The 16,267-nt window shown below is 43.6% G+C and overlaps 1 protein-coding gene and 1 long non-coding RNA gene across 2 annotated transcripts in view; one reads left to right on the forward strand and one right to left on the reverse strand.

Moving 5' to 3' along the window:
* Positions 1 to 1,226: 1,226 nt before the first annotated feature.
* Positions 1,227 to 13,126, forward strand: LOC121233195. The gene is made up of 3 exons (XR_005932092.1): positions 1,227 to 1,313; positions 10,815 to 11,016; positions 11,859 to 13,126. It is a non-coding gene; the product is annotated as an uncharacterized LOC121233195 (long non-coding RNA).
* Positions 1,356 to 16,267, reverse strand: part of CMTM7 (CKLF like MARVEL transmembrane domain containing 7) — a 28,555-nt gene continuing 13,643 nt past the window's right edge. The window contains exons 2-5 of the mRNA XM_030010504.2: positions 6,643 to 6,816; positions 3,694 to 3,792; positions 2,592 to 2,673; positions 1,356 to 2,232 (exon numbers count right to left, since the gene is read on the reverse strand). Of these exons, the coding sequence (XP_029866364.1) occupies positions 2,219 to 2,232; positions 2,592 to 2,673; positions 3,694 to 3,792; positions 6,643 to 6,816 (369 nt within the window). The 3' untranslated portion in view covers positions 1,356 to 2,218. The remainder of the gene's footprint in view (positions 2,233 to 2,591; positions 2,674 to 3,693; positions 3,793 to 6,642; positions 6,817 to 16,267) is intronic.

Raw genomic sequence — 16,267 nt, forward strand, 5'->3', positions numbered from 1 at the left:
GCAAGCAGAATCACAGAAACTGTGCACCATGAAGAGGGGGATTGCTGCCTTTCCAGGTTATCTGCTCAGTTATTTTCAAGTACTTACTCAAAATTTTTGACACTTTAGCAGTTGGCCAATTTCTCTTGTCAAAAAAAAAAAAAAAATCAAAGTAAAGATACACATATTACAATGAGAGAAAAATATCAGGTGGCAACAAATGGCAATGTACACTGATCTGCTATGAGGCACAAAAAGAATTTTCTGAGAGGACCATTAAATTACTTAGCAGTATTGATGCAGAATTTCAGACTGTGCTGGTTTTGGCTGGGATAGAGTTAATTTTCTTCACAGTAGCTAGCATGGGGCTATGTTTTGGATTTGTGCTGAAAACAGTGTTGATAACACAGGGATGTCTTTGTTACTGCTGAGCAGTGCTTACAGGGAGCCAAGGCCTTTTCTGCTCCTCACCCCACCCCACCAGCGAGGAGGCTGGGGGGGCACAAGAAGTTGGGAGGGGACACAGCTGGGACAGCTGACCCCAACTCACCACAGGGATATTCCAGACCATATGACGTTGTGCTCAGCATATAAAGCTGGGGGGAAGAAGAAGGAAGGGGGGGAATGTTCAGAGTGATGGCTTTGTCTTCCCAAGTCACCGTTAGGTGTGATGGAGCCCTGCTTTCCTGGAGATGGCTGAACGCCTGCCTGCTGATGGGCAATAGTGAAGGGATTCCTTGTTTCACTTTGCTTGCACACTCAGCTTTTGCTTTACCTATTAAACTGTCTTTACCTCAACCCACGAGTTTTCTCACTTTTACCCTTCTGATTCTCTCCCCCAACCAAACCGGGGGCAGTGAGCAAGTAGCTGCATGGTGCTTAGTTGCTGGCTGGGGTTAAACCACAACACAGACAAATAGAAAAATGTGCAGCAGGCCACAAAATGCTTTTTTCCTCCAGATTGAACCTGGTAAACTGTATAAATCCTACTTGTTGCAGAAACCTGCTGCACCATCATGCATTTGTCCTGACAGAAGAGACCAACTTATAAGTACGCGTTCTACTTCACAGCTAGACAAAAAAGGGGAATCACCAAGGACGAGGGGCCTGCGCTTCCCTTTTTCCTGCAAAGAATTTCCAGCTCACCAGAGATGGACTGCAAAAGGAGAGAAAGACAAAGGTGCCAAGAAGGCATTGTCTCAGCCTCAAAGCTACATCGAACTTCATGACGATACGAGCTTGGACAAAACTGAATTGTTCCTCCTGTCTAGGCTCTGGGCAGAGTCTCTAAAAGCATGGATCCCAGCAGAGGCAGAGGAAGGGACAAACCACAGGTAAGAGCGAAAGAATTCACAATGGCCTTTCCATAAACACTGTTAGACTCCAAAGAGAATGATTTATAGGAAATGCACAGAAATTTTCTACAGAACAGGTCTTACAAATACCCATTTTACAAATGAATATTTGTGAAAAGGCAAAAAAAAGATCCCACAAAACATTAAACACATATTCTTGGAGACGTATTTTCTTGTATTTGGCAGAGGGAAGTTTTTAAGAATAATCTTTGATTGTTAATAACCTGTAAAAATTCATGGAGAAAAAACCTGATTTCATCATGTACTGTTGGGGCTAGTAGGGAGTGTTTGCAATGATGTATTCAAGTTGCAGTTCATAGTTTTTGGTGCTGGCTGAGCTGATGTTAGAAAAAGTCCACAGTTGTAATAGAAAGAGGTAACAAAGACTTGGGTCAGCTTATCCAAGCACAAATCAGTTTGTAACAGTTCCTTTGTTAAACAAATCACCTTTGGAAGTTAAGAATCAGGTAGGAATTTTCAGGATTTCCCTTCTGTAAACAGATGGAGGAAATCAGAAGGAATTTTTCCATCCCTCTGAAAGGAGAACCAAATGACTCTCCAAATGAGTTTTAAATGCACGTATTGCAAATAGCTGTAAATGACCACAGCCCAGCTTGTGAGACAGAACTTGTCTTTCTCTGTAAAGCTCATAAAAAACATGTTCTCCATTATAAAATTCTCGGGGGGGGGGGGGGGGGGGGGAATTGGGGGAGAGCAAAAAAACTTTGGTTCACAACATTGTTTTGCATAGGCATTCAAGTAGATCTTCAAATGCTACCGGCTGTCCAGGCTAGTGACAAAATACCCATGCTCTCTCCTCAGTAGTGGATGCTCCTCTTTGGTATCCTATTTTGTAAGGCAGACGTCTTGCAGAGATGAAGGAGTCACACAGATGCATCTTTGAAAAGGAAGACAGTGTCACTTGCATTGCCACAAACGAATTCATCTATTTGATTACAGAATACACAGGAAGCCTTCTTTTGGTAGAGGGTGGGTGAGGGAGAAGAGAAAGCACTCATACATTCACTACTTGCTAGAAGCAAGTTATTTTGCTCTTGTAGTTAGTTGTTAACAGCTGTCAGTAGCTGTGATAATGTCTGTGTTGACAGAAAATACGGAATTATTGCTTTATGAGTAATTTTGAGCTACAAGGAACAGGACGTTAATAAATCCTTCCAGGTAGACACAGCCCTGTGGCAGAAACTATAAATATTCATTTTGGGAAGCATTCTGGCAGTTACTAAGCATGATACTTACTTGTTGACTGCGTGATGCACGAAACCTTGTAAGATGACCATATGCTTAAAACACAAAGGATCGTAGCTAGGAACCCGAAAGTCTGGATGAGAAAACAAACAAACCACAAATACTTACAGAACATTAGATGACACATATTCCATGAATGTATGGACACTCTTGTATATCCAGCTACATATTTTATGACATTAACAGACCCCCCAAAGTGATTTTTTACTGCATTCTGCCAATATGCTAAAAAAATAAAAGTTTCCATAGTATAATAGCAGCTTATGTCTTGTAAAACCAGTGACTGCAAGATAGACTGAGAGTCATATACAAGGCGGGAGAAAAAGCTGGACAGCAGCACAGAGTCTCACCTTCTAGACTTCTCACTAGGATTCTGCAACAAAGAAAAGACTTTTTCTAATTCCTCTGATTACTGCTCTTTTACTGCCCCATTCAAACAAGTCTTTCCCTGCCATCTACCAAATAAAAGTCAGGTAAGTAAGTCTTCTAGTCTGTTTGCATCATCAGGACTAAGCTTCTGAAAGTAATTTTTTATTCCGGAGGAGTTGTATTTCAGGTCCTGCTGCTGTGAAAATACTGTTGCCCACACTCAGAAGTCATGCCTCTCTCTGTAAAGCCCTCCAGCCAACAGAGGCAGGGAGTATCTTCCAGTAAGTCAGCCCAGGACCCCAGTGAGTTTTAGCTCAGGAGAAATTATCTTGAACAGGGGTCTGTTCAGGAGCAGGAGTCATCAAACGCTGAAGGCTGGGGTGAAACCCTTTAGGTAACTTCTAGCTGCTACAACAATGACTTGACAAAACTGAACTGTCTTAATTCTCCCCCTATACACATTAGTTCCTATGAGTTAAAGCAGGAGCCTTTGGTTTCAACTCTCTGACAGGACAAATACCCACTTTAGTGGTGAGACTGGAGTCTCACAACAAAATATTTTTCTTGGCATTGTGTTACAGAACATTCACTGAAATGAGCTAGAAGGTAAGACTGAGCAAGGCAAATCTGTAAGAAAATAAAATTACAAGTAATAGATTTCCAATGCCCTACTTAATATATATTGCAATTAAAAAAGTGTCAAGACTAATAAACACAGTCTTACCGCTCCAGCCACAAGTCCAGTCAAATTGTAGCTCTTGGATGCTGCTACAATCGATGCAATGAGAAGCAGAATTGTACCGATTAAATAATGAAGAAACTCCTGTAAAGACAAGCACAGCCTGCATCAGAAGGGAAACTTATCAGCAAAGCATTTCAGTATGCCTCAGAATGAAAACAAGTTGGCAAAGGTTACTCAAACCCAGAGGACAAAACACCAGTCAAATCAAAAAGAGGAAAAAAAAAAGGGGGGAAAAGAGAAAAAAACACTTTGTGAGTGGATTTTGTACCATACCTGACTTTCTGTTCAAAAAAGGAAAGAGGGCCAATCTTCAGGTCTACTAATGTCACTGGATCTACTTACTGGGTATGGATGCAATCCTTTCAATTCAACATGGTACATTACTGAGGGTGAAACATGTATCTTTATTGCATGGAGTATGCACCTTACTTAAAGAGACAGTTCTGGAAGAAGGGAGAAGGGCATATTTCTCTAGCCTATATGAAATGGCAACAAATGGGAGCAAATGGCATAAGTGGAAAACCAAATGCTCCTACTTCAGATAATCTCAGAGAGCAAGGAGTGGATCTACTGCTGGAGTTACTAACAATTTACATCAACCAAGACTGGAAACAGGTGGGAAGCCATAAAAAGCACAACTACACAGACACTCATAACCAACACCCAGGCTCCTAAGTCTGTAAGGGTGGCTCCAGCTGTCCTGCAGTAAAACATGGTGCCACGGGTTTTTCTGAGAGAGCGCTGAGGCACCACATCTAAGCTTTTCTCTAGTGTGACGAGTATCAGTCCAGGAATCAATTTTACCTTGTTATAAGCAGAGGTTATGTGCGGATTTAGATTTTGAATCCTCACAAAGTTTATGGCAACTTATGGGTGTTTGCAAACTGAACATGGGTTGTTTCTTTTGCATGGTGGGGTGGGCAGGAGGGTATCTGCTTATGTTATCTGCATTGCACTACCAGCATGAACCAAGCAAATGCAATGTATAAGGGAGAGGAGAGATTCCATCTCAAACGAAAGGAGAAAGAATATAGTCCCAAAAGGAAATTGTTCAAGGAAATCCCAGAAGAGAAATAGTCTGTCATACCATACCACAGCTTCCCTCTGTTCAGGTGTTTATAAACAGCTGAGGAGGATCTTCGCCATAAAGCAGGCTCTGAGACTGCAACTTACTTTCCTCATTTGTAACGTTGTTTCAGGTAATCAAGATGTCAGCCCTTGCTTTTGGTAGAATAAATTATTTCCATAAGGAGGCTTCTCTGGCTAGTCCACGATGCAGCAGGCAAATTAGGCACGCCACTGCCTCCTTAGAGACATGAAATAAACCAGTGTACACAGCCCACTACTTCAGAGGAATCCGAGGGATGGGCAAAGGTGCAAAAGATTCATCAAAGGCTAAATTAGGTGGAGAACCAACCCCTGGCAGGGCTGAGAGAGTGCCCCTCTGGAGAAATACTTCCCAGCTTTAAAAGACGTCAGTGCTAAACAACTTCTTGAACCACCGCAACTTTACTGACTGCAAATCACACCCCTGATTGCAATGTAGAGATCCTGCCAGGAAACTCAGCCAAACACCAGCAGTAGTTTCCCAAAGTCTCTTACAGGTCTTCCTATTCTGTGCTAAAGATACTTCAATATGTGACTGAAAAGGAAGTTGGTTGTAACAGAGCAGCGATGTTCGAACATCACATCCCATAAAGGTATCTGAAGCTGACCAGCCACAAACTGCAGTGCCTTAAACTCACTAGTGACTCTGGAACATTTAGGAATGATTAAACACACCATAAAAAACAAAAGCAGCCTACGCAGAGGTCAAAATGGCATAGTCCTGTTACAGCAATGCACACATTAAATGCTGCCATTTATTAGCTTATTTCAATCCTTTATTTCAATTCCTGCACCTGTATTACCTCCAGATAAAGAAGTACTTTCTAGAGACAGATGGTGGTACACATTTGAAAAAATAAGAAGGGGTGCAAGTCTAACTGTATTCCTCAGCTAAAAAGAAAACTAAATTTTTCTCTCTGGTTAGAAGTGGATGGATGGACAAACTGTTATCTTAGATCTGTAAACTACTTACATAGCTTCCATTAAATGCCATTCAACCACTTCTTGGATCTCAAAATCCTTCTACTTCTCTCCAGTTGGCTTTCCCCATCCCTTTGGTCCTTCCTCTGTGGAACTAACATGTCACTATGTGTGAGGGAGACATGTTCCAAGAGGTTATTAAAATCCATCATCCCACACTAGGACGCAGGACTCTTCTGTTAGCTGACCTTATTCAAAGCTACTGAGGAAGTTCAGGTCTTGCATTTTCTGTGCTGCTTGTTAGTTCTCTGCTAGGATATGAGAGATGGATCTGCAGGGGAAATGCGGGAATGAGGCAGGAACATCCTGCAGGATATCCCAGGAATGGCCAGGCTATGGCAATCAGGCTGAGGCTCCTATTTCTTGCTATTGTTTAAGTTACCTAAAACCATACCAAAAAGAGACATATTTAACTTAAATAGCACTCGTAGACTTTATTTTGGGACAGGAAGTAGTATATTATTTCTAATGCTATGATTTGGTACTCTAGCAATCCCTTAGCTGCTATAAATGACCTGAGCTAGGACCCATCTGCTGAAGGCGTGATAATCAGTAGCTTCTTTTCAATTGTCTCAGAATAACACTATTGCCTTCCCTGGAGTAAATCTGGATTTATACCTGTGTAAAGGAGGGCAGATCCAAATCAGCTAAAAAACTTAGAATTACAGCACCTGCTGAAACAAATACTAACAACAATAGCAACAAAAGGATTTGTATGCAAGGCAAAAAAGAATTACGTGAAAGACAGCCTATCACTGTGTGATAGCACAAGAAAATGGACTAAGTAATTGAGACATCAACTCACAGGAGAGGCAAGGAACCCAGACCATCTAACAGGCTTACCGCAAGTGGCCAGCTAACGCAAGTAAGCTTCCTGTAGATTCTGAAAATGTGGATAATGTAGAAGAACAAAATCATAACCAAGTCACACATGGTAACAATCTGAAAGTAGCTGTATGCACTGTAATCCGTCCATGGAGAATTATTTACGCTGATGAATCCAACCAGCAGTGAGATCTGAAAGACAAAAGGCACATTAAAGATTTTTACAATGGCGCTCAGAGGGTTGTGGAGATGATTTAAAACACAACAAAATGGCACTTAGAAGACAAATATCTAATGTAAATTGGATGGTCCCAACAAAACAGAGGACAAAGTAACGAGCATGGTAATGATGTTTTAAAATTTGCTGTTAAATGAGCTAAAACAACCATTAAGAGTGGGCAAAGAGCCAACTGCTAGAAGGAAAGCAGCAGCTTCAACCTGAAGAATCCAACCTGAAGAAGTCTCTATGTACAATACAAGAGGTCTCAAATAGAGAAGAGGCATTGAATGCCTGGAGTTGCACCAGTGACTGAAGCATGTAAACCTCATGGACTTTCAGAAGGAAAACACTGAAAGCTGTAGAAATGAAGGTGCCTATGAACACATGCACCTTTACTTCCATTTAGTGAGATTTCTCACATGCAAAGTGGGAGGACCTGGCTCCAACTGAGCTAACAGTTTTACCCTTCCTTTTCTAACACCTACAGAGCAGGATTATTAGCAGACTATAAGGTAGTATCATAGCAAATAATATAAACTTTTGGAGGAATTGATCAATTCACCCCACCCCCAATACAATAGTTATAAAGCTTTAGTATGTTAACATTGTCACATAAAACTATAAAGCATTATTGTATAACTTCTTTCAGTTGTAGGCTTGCAAAGCACAAAAGCTATTTTATTTTTTTAATCTAAAGCTACTTGTTTATTTCACTGATCTTGCTGCTTCTACCAGCCTGGCTAGCCTGGGTGATAAAAATAAATCTACCAAGGATATACCCAAATATTTTCTTATTACAGAGTTTGTCAATGCTTGCTTTCAGCCACTGTAATTTTTAGTTCATCCAAAGCCAGCCAGGAGCAATAATGATTCACAGTTTAAGTGTTTCTCCAAGACATTAAAAAACTATCTGAGAAGGCCAGCACTTGGCTGGATGGAGCACCATCCTTTCCTGTACACTCATCTGCCAAACTCCTAACCAACTGCATCCATTACCCGCCCAAACAACATAGCTTAGATTCTCCCTGCTGTAATTTTAACTGAGTTTCACCTGCTTGATTCTAAGTGGACAGGCTAAACGTATGCATCTTCAAGGGCAACCAAAAGCTCTATACACACATAAGAACTTCACAAGAAGTTCTGGAGAACTTGTCACCTTGGCCAAACTTCATCCAAACAGCCACATCAATGTCACGACAGTGAACCACCTCAAAAAGGTGGCTCCAAAGAGAAAAGTCAGTGCTCCGGGATCCTTTCCCAACACGAGTGGCTAAGTTATCGTTAGATCTGGTCCAGCTCCACTATTTTTACTGTGGTAGTCCAAGGGGTTAATATTAGCATTGTAAGTGATGCTCAGTCCAAGCCAGTGACAGGCTTCTGCACTAGAGTAAGCCTACATCTCCTCTTAGCTTTGAAATAGGTATAGGGTAGGAAAGACAGGACTTTGAGGTGCAGGGCTAGATCATCCTCAATACTTCTCAAGAATGGAGGTTACATGTGCCTTTTTGAAAATGCATTGTACTGCTCAGTCCCTGTCTCCCCAAAATATGTGCCTGCCCTCTGGTTTGGGAGTGTAACATCACAGCAGCATCCTGCATGTTTAGTGCTTCTGCCTGTACCATGCCTGTTCTCTGCATCTCACAGCCTAGCCACTGGGGAATCCTAAATGCACAAAGTCCTGCATCTTGTGCATGGCAGAGCTTTCTGAGATGCTACATTTCTTAGAAGATGACAAAGCAATGCTCTCCACAATTCAGCATTTAAAGACTTCTGGCCCAGTTCTTCAATTCTGAGATAATTTTAATGAAGTTTTGCCCAATCTACGTCTACATACACCAGGTCTACCTTAAGCTGTGGTTGCAGGAGGGGCCATGGCCTTTGTCATCTTCTCCTTCCCACCCTGATTTCACTCCCTACCGTGTACTGGCTCCTCCACTCGTCTGTGCTGAGCCACCTCAGCGTACTAAGCCAGCAGAAAAGTGAATTACTAAAAAACCCAAATAGCTTTACTCTGACTCTGCCATCACACAAGGCAGGGTCAGGTGAGCAAGGAAGTGTGAGGGAGAAGCTAGGACTCCAGTGGAAAGGACAGGGAGCACTGAGCAGGCAGGATGGCAGCAGCCAGTAACCACACTGGCTCAGGCTGCCGCAGACCATCCATCTCAGTTCCTTGAATCTTAATGTCAGTTAAGCAAAGAGTCGTCTGACTTTTAGCTGTTGAATAACTTGAACAATCAGAAGGAGATCAGCAGGTCATTTACCCTATAATCTAGGAGAACACCTGAAGTGATGCCAGACACTCAGCTGTTATTTTAATAAGAAAATGAAAACTAAGTTTAATGAAATTTCATTCTATAGGAAGATTCAACAAGAAGTCACAGCAAGCATTGAATCTTGCTCTTGGATAAAGGTGGGATAAGGACAACACTTCTCTAACCACAAAGGGCTAAAAGGGGTCTCCCTTATTCAGATGTCTTCACAATAATCAGTTCTCAATTTCAATTACAGTGTACAAATCGAGAAGGAAGTGCTAATTCACAGAAATATTACATCTGCCTATAGGCTCATTTAATGCTTGAACCACTAACTTTAGCAACTTTTTTACTGTGTACAAAGGATAAGAAGGACTGGATCCTTGAAATACAATCACTATCCAAATAATAAGAAGCACTGGTAAAAAAAACTTAGCTTAAACTAGACCTGGTTCCTTCAACTTCATGGAAGCATGAAAGTATTTTTTTTTTCAGTTAAAAGGTATTTAAAAATTGAGAAGAAGCATAAGGAAGAACGTAAGCCATCCAAGGACAAGGTCAGAAAATTCATCTGAGCTGTTATATTCCTCAGAAATAAGAAGATACAAGGTACCAACCAGTCAGTTTAGAATCTGCTCAGATCCTAAGAACAGGGTAGAAATGTGGATTTGAACAAACATGCTTTCCATTTCAAGTTTACTTCACAATTAAAACAATTCCAAAAACAATTAGTAAAGATTCTCCCTTCTTTGGTTTTAGATGTGCCTCAGCACACAGGTAGGAAGAAATTCCTGCGTGGCAACAGGTATTTCTTTCAAAGATTTCCTTTCTCAGCATAAATTTCACAACATGAGATTTACATGCAATTTCTAAAGAGGGTTCTCTGATTGGAGGCACATAATGCTATTTCACAGGACAAGTGCAAAGGGACCATATCAACAACTTTATATAAAGCTATACCGTGTTTGCCACACTATATTGCCTGCATGGCTAGCAGGTACAGTCAGCGTTTAAAACTCACCTGTTGAAAAAGAATGCTAACATGTAGGAAATAGGGCCACATAATATTATTTGTCCTTTACAAGTGACAAATACCAAAGTTCCTTCACCAGATATTGGTTTATCATGATATACTGGGTGATGACTATATTTTTTCCCCCTGGAATTCCTTTTTCCAGAGAACTTGAAATTGAGCGCTAAAATGATTAATATGTACTTGTCTGAGATACAGTTCAACATATATCTAGAAGTCAGTTTGTGGCACAGAGAGAGAGAAAGAAATGAATGGCAAAGCATTAAAATGATCAAATGTTATGAGTGTTCTTTATGCATCTGTGCTCAGGGGAGCAGGTTAATACATCTTGAAAATAAAAACCAGAGGCACAAAAAAATTAGGGCACTGCCATTTCGATTTGAATATAGTATTTCACAGATTGTGAGAGCAGCAGACATGCAACCCATAGCCAGCAAGCCAGTCAGACCAGAAGTACAGATCCAGTGATGGTCAGTCTCCTTAGAAGATTTCAATGTGCTCCACAAAATATATCCAGGCTTTAGACCTGCATTACAAAAGGGGTGAGGGACATATTGCAGGATGCTACTGTTTAAGTGCTTTCTGGTTTCTGGAAAGCCGAACAAAGAATATATGCATCAATCAACTCAAAGGAGAGATTTTTGGATTTAAATAAAGTAAGTTCCATATTTACTCTGTTTCACAGAAGTTGATCGGCTTAAACTAATCCACTTCTTGACTTTCCATCGGACCAGATATTTGAAGTGAGTCATCAAGTGTGTTTAGGAACACTGGTATATATCAGGAACTATCTCACAGTGAAGCCAACATGAACTAAAGACAGTCAGCAACTGCCAGGAGGCACTCAACACCTTACCAGACAGAACAGACACCATAAAAGAAAGATGGTAAGAGTCTGCATTCTCTTCTCTATTTTGAGCTGGAGACGAGGCAACGACATCCTCTGCAATGTGGCCATGGAAGATGTTGGCTCTTGAATAGCTCTGACATAAGCTCCCAAGCCTTAACTCCATTCTGATTTGAAGTGAACACAGCTCTGCCAAAAATGAAACATAATTTGCTTTTTCCTGATATGGTCTTCCTTCAAAAGCCAACCCATGGTCCCTAAAAAAGGGTGAACAAGCACAGATCTTTCAAGGATGTTAACGGGAGATGGGACATGGGCTGGGAGATATAATCTTCACAACAAAAAAGGGCCAGGTGTTATGCTGCTGCTGCCTTTAAGTGATGTGGGCAAGGCCCAAGACCCTTTTTCCCCTGTGCTATGACACCACTTGCTCCATGTGCCAGGCATGGGCCAGGCTGACCAGCCACACCAAGGGCTGGGGGCGAGAGAGGGGCTGCAGCAGCACAACGTGTGTCCCAGTCATGCAGGAATTGTAAGGTGTGATCCAGTTATGTGTCTCGTGCTCACAGCAAGGATCACGGAATCAGAGAATGGCTGAGGTTGGAAGGCACCTCTGGAGGTCACCTTGCCCAACCCCCCTACTCAAGTAGGGACACCTAGAGCCGGTTACCCAGGATGGTGTCCAGCTAGGTTTTTATTATCTCCAAGGATAGAGACTCCATAACCTCTCTAGGCAACCTGTACCAGTGTTAGACCACCCTCACAGTGAAAAAAGCATTTTCTGATGTTCAGATTGACTTTCATGTGCCCTTTGCCTCTTGTCCTGTCACTGGGCACTATTGAGAAGACTCTGGCTCCCTGTTCTTCACTCCCTCCCATCAGGTATTTATACATCTTGGTGGGCTCCCCTGAACCTTCTCTTCTCCAGGCTGAACAGTCCCAGCTCTCAGCCTCTCCTCATGTGGAGGATGCTCCAGAACTTTCATCATCTTTGTGAACCTGTGCAGGACTCACTCCCCTAAGTCCACACCTCTCTTGCACAGGGGAGCCCAGAACTGCACACAGCACCGCAGATGTGGCCTCGCCTGTGCCAAGTAGAAGGGAAGGATCACCTCCCTCCACCCACCAGCAACACTCTTCCTAATGCGGCCCAGGATGCTGTTGTTGGCCGCCTTTGCCAGAAGAATGCATTGCTGGCTCATGGTCAGCTTGTTGTCCACCAAGATCCCAAGGTCTTCTCTGCAGAACTGCTTTCCAGCCAGTTGGCCTCCAGCCTGTACAGGTGCAGATACCGTTAGATATCCCCAGATGCAGGACTTTGCATTTCCCTGTGTTGCACTTGATGAGATTCCTCTCTGTCCAGCCTGTCGAGGTCCCTCTCCACGGCAGCACAACCCTCTGGCTCATCAGCCACTCCTTCCAGTTTTTTTATCATCTACAAACTTGCCGAGGGTGCACTCTGCCCCATCATCCAGGTCATTAATGAAGATGTTGAACAGCACTGGCGCCAGTATTGACCCCTGGGGTATGCCACTAGTGACTGGCCTCCAACTGGACCTTGTACCACTGATCACAACCCTCTGGGCCTGGCCATTCAGACAGTTTTTAATCCACCTCACAGCCCACTTATCTAATCCATACCCTGTCAGCTTGTCTATGAGGATGTTACAGGAGACCACAACCTTACTAAGATCAAGGTAAACAACATCCACTGCTCTCCCCTCGTCCACCAAGCTAGTCACCTCATTACAAAAGGCAGTAAGGCTGGTCGAGCATGGTTTCCCCTTTGTAAATCCATGCTGACTACTTGTGACCACCTTGTCCTTCATGTGTTTGGAAATGCTTTCAAGGAGGATTTTCTTCATCACCTTCTGAGGGACTGAGGTGAGGCTGACAAACCTGTAGTTCCCTGGATCTTCCTTCCTGCCGATAGAGATGACATCAATCTGTTCAGAATGGCACACTTTCCTTCTGTACCTCTCAGGATAGAGAGGATAGGGAAGGACTGGAAAAGAGTGATAAATTCGCTTTCCCTGTGCTACAAAATGCTACTTGAAGTGTTCCCTGGAAATGCTGTTCCATTTTAAAAATCAGGTATTTTCCTCCCTGTTTCTTCTTGTCCCTGTCAAAGAATGAGTATCTAAAGTCCATTGGTCATTGATTACACTCAGTAAAAGACAAGGAAAATGTGTATCAAGACTTCAAGGAAGTCAATCTTCCACTGCAGGAAAATTCAACACCTTCTTAAGGAAAGGAGAGGAATCATGCCTTTGTACTAGGAAAAGATTATATACAGGAGGAAGATCCAACTTCCAATTACTCCTAAGGCAAATGCACACTGGAGAAAAGGCCCGTGGCATTAGGCCCAGACACTGTTGTACTCCTGATTTCAGATGGTTTGAATTCCACCTAACTCCCTGCACTTACTCTTGGCTGGCTGTAGTCCTGCAGATGCAATTAGGTTACAGAGAAAGCCTGGCTCCAAACATCCTAGATTCACAGGAGTGGATTGGGCATGATGCTGGGACCAAGAGCAAGCCAGCAACACAGTCCTCAGCTTCTCTGGTGGCTAGATCCTCCTGCGGCTTCCAGTCCTGTCATCAGTCATGTGGGCCACCGTGAAACTGCCCAAGAGCTGCCTGCCTCTCAGGACTAATAGGCTGGGCTCCCCTTCACTAACACAATCGTGCCAGCGTGCACCAGTAAAGATGGAAGAACCTGGATCAAGCCAGCAAGTTCAAAGCAGCTTAATAGAGAATCACCTGCTCCAAGGAAGGGGCAGGAAGAAGTGCATGCCTACCAGTCAAGAGATTACAGATACAATTTTCCTCACTAGTGTCCTGAGCGTAATGAAGGAACCATAACATAAGAAAGGACTTGTTTCGCTCTCCAGGTACCCACAGGCCGGCTGGCACCACTAAGCATTTTCTGATCATGTGGTAGAAGACTGTAGTTTATCTGACTGCAGAACCATTTTATAACCCAGGAATCAATCTGTGCAAGTGCTTTGTATGATCTTTTTCTACTGTCCTGCTTTAATGCATGTAATAAATAAAGCTCTGGCTTTATTACCAATACTTAATTGTTTTGTAACATTTGGAGAGAACTAAATTTTCCTTAGACACAGCTACCTGCACAAACATAAATACAGCATGATCTCCAATATTGACAAGAGCCTACTCTAAAGGAAAGCCTAATGTCCTGAGCATTACACATTTCCACAAACACTGACAAAACAAGGGACAATTGAATGTCACTGGCTCTTGAATTCTGACCCCAGTTTTGTAACCACCTGTATTGGTTTTGGCGCGGTTTTGGTAGAGGCGGAAGGGCTGCAGGGGTGGCTCCTGTGAGAAGCTGCTAGAAGCTTCCCCGGCTCCAAGTCGGACCCACCTCTGGCCAAGGCCGACCCCCACTGCAACACTGGTAGCGCCTCTGGGAGAACAGATTTAAGAAGGGGGAACCTACACTGAGTAGTAGGAGTGGGATGCGAGAGAAACCCCTGTGCAGACACCGAGGTCAGTGAAGAAGGAGGGGAGGAGGAGCGGGGGAGGAGGGGATGCCCCCGCAGCCCGTGGTGAGGCGGCAGGCTGTCCCCCCCAGCCCGTGGAGAGGAGCGGGGGAGCAGATGCCCACCTGCAGCCCGGGGAGGACCCCACGCCGGAGCAGGGGGATGCCCCCCAAGATGGCCGTGACTCCATGGGAAAGCCCGTGCTGGAGCAGTCAGTGCCTGAAGGACTGCGGCCCGCAGGAGGGCCCCATGCTGGAGCAGGTCATGAAGAACTGCAGCCCGTGGGAAGGACCTATGCTGGAGAAGTTTGTGAAGGACTGCAGCCCATGGGAAGGACTCACATTGGAGAAGTTCATGGAGGACTGTCTCCCATGGTAGGGACCCCACGCTGGAGCAGGGGAAGAGTGAGGAGTCCTCCCCCTGAGGAAGAAGAAGCTGCAGAGACAACGTGTGATGAACTGACCCCAACCCCCATTCCCCATCCCCCTGCGCCGCTGGGGGGGGGGAGGAGGTGGAGAAAATTGGGAGTGGAGTTGAGCTGGGAAGGAGGCGGGGGGGAAGGTGTTTTAAGATTTGGTTTTACTTCTCATTATCCTGTTTTGATTTGATTGGTAACAAATTAAATTGATTTTTTGGTTTTTTTCCCCAAGTCGAGTCTGGTTTTTGCCCATGACCATAATTGGTGAGTGATCCTCCCTGTCTTTGTCTTGACCCACGAGCTTTTCACCATATTTTCTCCTCCCCATCCCACTGTGGGGAGGAGTGAGCAAGCGGCTTCGTGGTGCTTTGCTGCCGGCTGGGCTTAAACCACGATACCATCTTGCTGTCTGAACTTCAGTAAATCACGTATTTTGCTGCTTCAGCTCCCCCATTTGCCAAATGAGGACTACTAAAGACTTAACATGCATTGTACTAAAGTTTTTCACCTTCAAAACACTTTAGAATGTAAAATAAGGCAAAAATGTTGAGCACTGCTAATAAGCCTCTAGGTCAAGGTGACTGTTTTCCTTTATAGTCTGAATGAGAATAGATGCCCACTAAAAAAAAACCAAAACCAAACCCATAACCCCCACCCCCAAAAGCCCAAATCAACAATCAACAGGTCACAGATGTAACAGACAAGCACGGGTGAAAATATGTGTGGTAATGACCCTAAAACATCCAAGGAGAACACAGAACAAGTAAAACAGTAGAAAAAAGCTGGTCTTTTGCAGGTTGCTTTTTGGTTGATTTGTTGCCATTATACCACAAAGATAAAAATGAGAGTCTTAGCTCGCTGTAAAATGGGAATTGGTATTTATTTCCTGACTGTCACTTACTTACTTACAACAGACTTTGTTATCATGTGTTGCAAAAAAACCACCACGCACAAGACATTGCGAATAAACTGTCATAACTGGAAGCATAATCTTTAATGCTAAGGCTACTTTACTATTCATCCTCTTGACGATTCCTGACTGTTCTGTACCGCACATTATCACTTGCCTGTATCCAGCTGTTCTTTCTCAACTCTATTAATGACTGCGAAGGAAGCGTTACCCTTTCCCACTGTGGCTGCACAACACCCCATACAGTGGTGATGTACTGGGTGTGCTGGCTGGGATAGACTTAACTTCACAGCAGCTTGTGTGGGGCTGTGCTTTGCCTTTGTGGTTAAAACAGTGTTGATAACACATCACTCTTTCGGCTGCTACTGAACAGTGCCTGCACAGCAGGAAAGCCTTCTTTCCTCTCCCTCCCCTCACCCCAAAGCAAGTAGGCTTGCAAGTGGGCAAGACGT

The sequence above is a fragment of the Aquila chrysaetos genome, chromosome 3 (genome assembly GCF_900496995.4).
Source record: "Aquila chrysaetos chrysaetos chromosome 3, bAquChr1.4, whole genome shotgun sequence".
Classification (NCBI taxonomy): Eukaryota; Metazoa; Chordata; class Aves; order Accipitriformes; family Accipitridae; genus Aquila; species Aquila chrysaetos.